This window comes from Chrysochloris asiatica, unplaced genomic scaffold (assembly GCF_000296735.1).
Source record: "Chrysochloris asiatica unplaced genomic scaffold, ChrAsi1.0 scaffold00184, whole genome shotgun sequence".
Taxonomy (NCBI): domain Eukaryota; kingdom Metazoa; phylum Chordata; class Mammalia; order Afrosoricida; family Chrysochloridae; genus Chrysochloris; species Chrysochloris asiatica.
In genome coordinates, this window is record NW_006408702.1 from 995127 (window position 1) to 999051 (window position 3925).

The following is a 3925-nucleotide window of genomic DNA, read 5'->3' on the forward strand; positions in this document are numbered from 1 at the left end:
GAAGCCAGGCCGAATTTTAAAAGCAGTCTTTAGTTTGTGTTTGCTATACCTTTTTTCCTTTATCACAACAGTGGTATTTATTTATTTTGTTGTTGTTGTTGTTGTTGTTATGTGCCATGGAGTCGGTTTCGACTCATAGCGACCCTGTACAGGGTTTCCGAGGTTGTAAATCTTTACGGGAGCAGAAAGCCTCATCTTTCTCCCGCGAAACAGCTGGTAGTTTCGAACTGCTGACCTTGTGGTTCGCAGCCCAATTCGTAACCACTATGCTACCAGAGCTCCTTGGTATTTATTTTAGGAGACTATCAAATTTAAATTTAAATTTTCAACTTGGTATTAGTAAGAGTCAACTTTAAAAATTAAATTAAAAACACTGCCCACAAGGTTGTTTTTTTTCCATCTTGTGTGTCTTTGTTTTTATTTTTTTTAAATTTGTGAATTGAGTGAAGGTTTACAGAGCAGATCATCAGTTTTATATTCAACAAATTATAGACGTTGCCTCATATGATTGCAATCCCCTCAATGTACCAACAATAGCATGACTGATCATGGCTTCCAGTCTTACCTGTATGTTGTTGTTAATTGCCGTTGAGCCAGTTCTGACTCATAGAAATCTTGTATATGGTTTCCGAGGAGCAGCTGGTGAGTTTGAACCCCTGACCTTCTGGTTCAGTGTATTATCCTGCAGCGTGCCACACACACACAGAATCTATAGATTTTTATAAAACAAAACTAAAATTGTTATTTCCCCCCACAACAGTATATTGTGAACCTTTGCAGTAAAATATTCAACCTTTTTAATGTTTACAATATTTTATTTATAAGTCAAAAGTTTTGCTATTAGAATTCCAGATCATACATGCAGAGGCTTATTCCCAATAAGACATGTTTAAACATGTCTCTGTGGTCTGTGGGTGGCTGTAGATAAGTTATTTTGGTAATATAGGTGTCTTCGTCTTGTTAGGGAGTTCTGGTGTGGTGCCGTGGATTAATGCGCTGGACTGCAAGATCAGTTTGAACTGCAAGGTCGATGGTTCAAGCTCACCAGCCACTCCTTGGAAATCCTATAAAGGGTCTTTATGAGTGGTAACCGACTTGACAGCACTCAACAACAGTAGTCTTGTTAGGGTGCCTTTAAAAAGGATACTTTTTATGCTGTGGGGGAAAAAAACAACTACTTTGAGATCAGAGCTAAAGTCAGATTTTTAACAAAATTTATGTAGATATCTTCCCAAATCATTGAAGCTTTGCAACAAGTTCACCAGAATGCTGCCCCAAATAAAACAAGTTTTTAGGTACATAAAGTGTTTGTGAAGGCCACGAAGACCTCAAAAATGAGTCAAGAGTGGGAAGATCGTTAACCTTGATGAATTAAGAAACTGTGACTAAAGTTGAGAAACTGGTGAATGAAGACTGTATCATTACCATTGTTGAACCTGGGATTGCATATGGCTTGGCGTTTTCAATTTTAAGCAAACATCTTGGGCTCAGTAAATTTTTGGCTCGATTGGTACCAAAAGAATTGCATGAAGATCAGCTAACTTAAACAGCTGATTGTTCCATCGGTCTTTTAACCAAGGTTGAAGTTTATAATCTTGAATGTACTAATACGATCCAGAGAGCAAAATCCTGTCAAAACAGTCGCTTCTAAGCCAGTTCAATTTAAGGCAGAGAGGTCTGCTCAGGTCAGCAACTGTTTTTGTTTTTATTCTACAGGGGTAATTTTAATCGATTTTCTTGAACACAGGACAGTCACAGGGGCTTTTTAAAAAAGAGGAAGATGGTGTAAGAAAATTGAAAACTGCTTTTAGAAAAAGGCCAGGAAAGTTATGCTGAAGAATTTGTTTTCTGTCACAGCAATGTGCCTGCTCAGTCTTTGAGGAGCTTTGCAAAGACTGTTCTACAAGAATTTTATGGAAAACCTTAACCCCATTTACACTATAGCCCTGATCATGCCTCTTCAGACTTCTCTTTTAGCTCCCCAAACTCAAAGAATATTGTCAATGAACATGATTTGACTCCCTCAAGGATGCCAAAATTGCCATCTTGATGTGGGTGATATAAATCAATACCACTTTTTGGGGAAGGATTTAAGAGATGGCATTACCACCTCCAGAAATAGATAGACCTAAGTGTAGGTTATGTTGAGAAGCAGTAGTTTCACATGTTGATATTTTTATTTAATAAAGGTTTCTTATGAATAGATGGAACACAAATTGAAATATTTCAACAAAGTGATGTAGCGCTGGAGGTTCTCAGTCGTCTATGCTAAGAATTTGGAAAAGATCCATATTTGTGCCTGGTTCAGGACGGATTCTCTAGAGAAGCAAAGTCAGTAAAACTTAAACATGTATGTATATATATGGATCTCTGGTAGCATAGTGGTTACGAGTCAGGCTGCGAACCTTAAGGTCAGCAGTTCGAAACTACCAGCCGCTCTAGGGGAGAAAGATGAGTCTTTCTGCTTCCATAAAGATTTACAGACTTGGAAACCCTATACAGGGTCGCTATGGGTCAGAACCGACTCGACGGCATATAACAACAACAAAAACATATATTTATATATAAAGTTTATATCAAGGAGCTCTGATAGTGTAGTGGTTACGAATCGGGCTGTGAACCGCAAGGTCAGCAGTTCGAAACTATCAGCTGTTCCGTAGGAGAATGATGAGACTTTCTGCTCCCGTAAAGATTTACAGCCTTGGAAACCCTGTACAGGGTCGCTATGAGTCGGAACCGACTCCACGGCACATAACAACAACAACAACCTTTATCTTATTTAGTATAATGTCCTCTGGATTCATCTGTATTATAAGATGATTTGCATTATTCTTTATAACTGCTGTATTCCATTATATATAGGATATACCACATTTTGTTAATCTATCTTTTGTTGATAGGCACTCAGGTTGTTTCTGTCTTTTTGCTATGTGTAACTTACTGCATGTGTCTATGTGTCTAGGAGTCCTGGTGTGGCGCTACGGGTTAACGCACTAGACTGCAAAGTTGCTTGAATTGCAAGGTTCAAGCTCACCAGCCACTCCTCAGAACCCTTATACTGGGTTGCTATGGGTTGGAACTGACTTGACGGCAGTTAATAACAACAACAACAACCGTGTATATCATATCACTGCTATTAGATCTTGAAGATCTATGTAGGATTGGGATTACTTTTTCCATAGTGGTTATTTCATTTTACATTCTCATCAGCAATGGATAAAATCTTCCAATTTTCCCATAACCTTACTAGCATTTGTTATTATCTGTGTGTATTTGTTTTAATCAGAGCCATTTTTGTAGAGCTGCGATGGTGGCTCTTGTTTTTTTTTTGTATTTCTAGTAGATAAGGATTACAAATATCTTTTTGTATTTGCTGGCTATGTGAATGTCCTCTTTGGTGAAGTGTATGTTCATTTCCTTGCCCTTTTTTTTTTTCACTTGGTTGTCTTTTTGTTGTTGAAGTTTTCTGAATATTTGGGAGCTTAGACCCTTTTCAGATATGTCACTCCCCAATATTTTTTCTCTAGTCTGTAGATTCTTGTTTTACTCTTTAGGTAAGCATACATATTTAATTTTTAAGAGATTTTGGTTGTGTGATTTATCTCCTTTTGTTTATGCGTGGTATTGTCCTTATGTTATCTTCTAGGAACTTTATATTTTTAGCATTAACATTTAGGTCTTTTAATTCCATTTTCCTATGAACCTGTTTGAATCCCCTTTGCATGTCTCATTAAACCTGTCGGGGACCCGCCTCGACATTGGGGTTCAGTTCACGAGGAGAGGATACCTGACGGCGATTCATATATATCAAGAATACACAGAAAGAGACAAAGGAGACAAAGAGAGAGACAAAGAGGCACCCCAAAGCCAGGGTGGATACATCACTGATAGGCAGGCTTGGGACTACAGGCATCGTGGCCTCTGC

At 38.2% G+C, this 3925-nt stretch overlaps 1 protein-coding gene across 1 annotated transcript in view; it reads right to left on the bottom strand.

The window, feature by feature from the left end:
* Positions 1-2255: 2255 nt before the first annotated feature.
* The window catches only part of LOC102829762 (golgi-associated plant pathogenesis-related protein 1-like), a 10707-nt gene continuing 9037 nt past the window's right edge, over positions 2256-3925 (bottom strand). The window contains exon 2 of the mRNA XM_006872151.1: positions 2256-2318. Coding sequence (XP_006872213.1) covers positions 2256-2318 — 63 coding nt within the window. The remainder of the gene's footprint in view (positions 2319-3925) is intronic.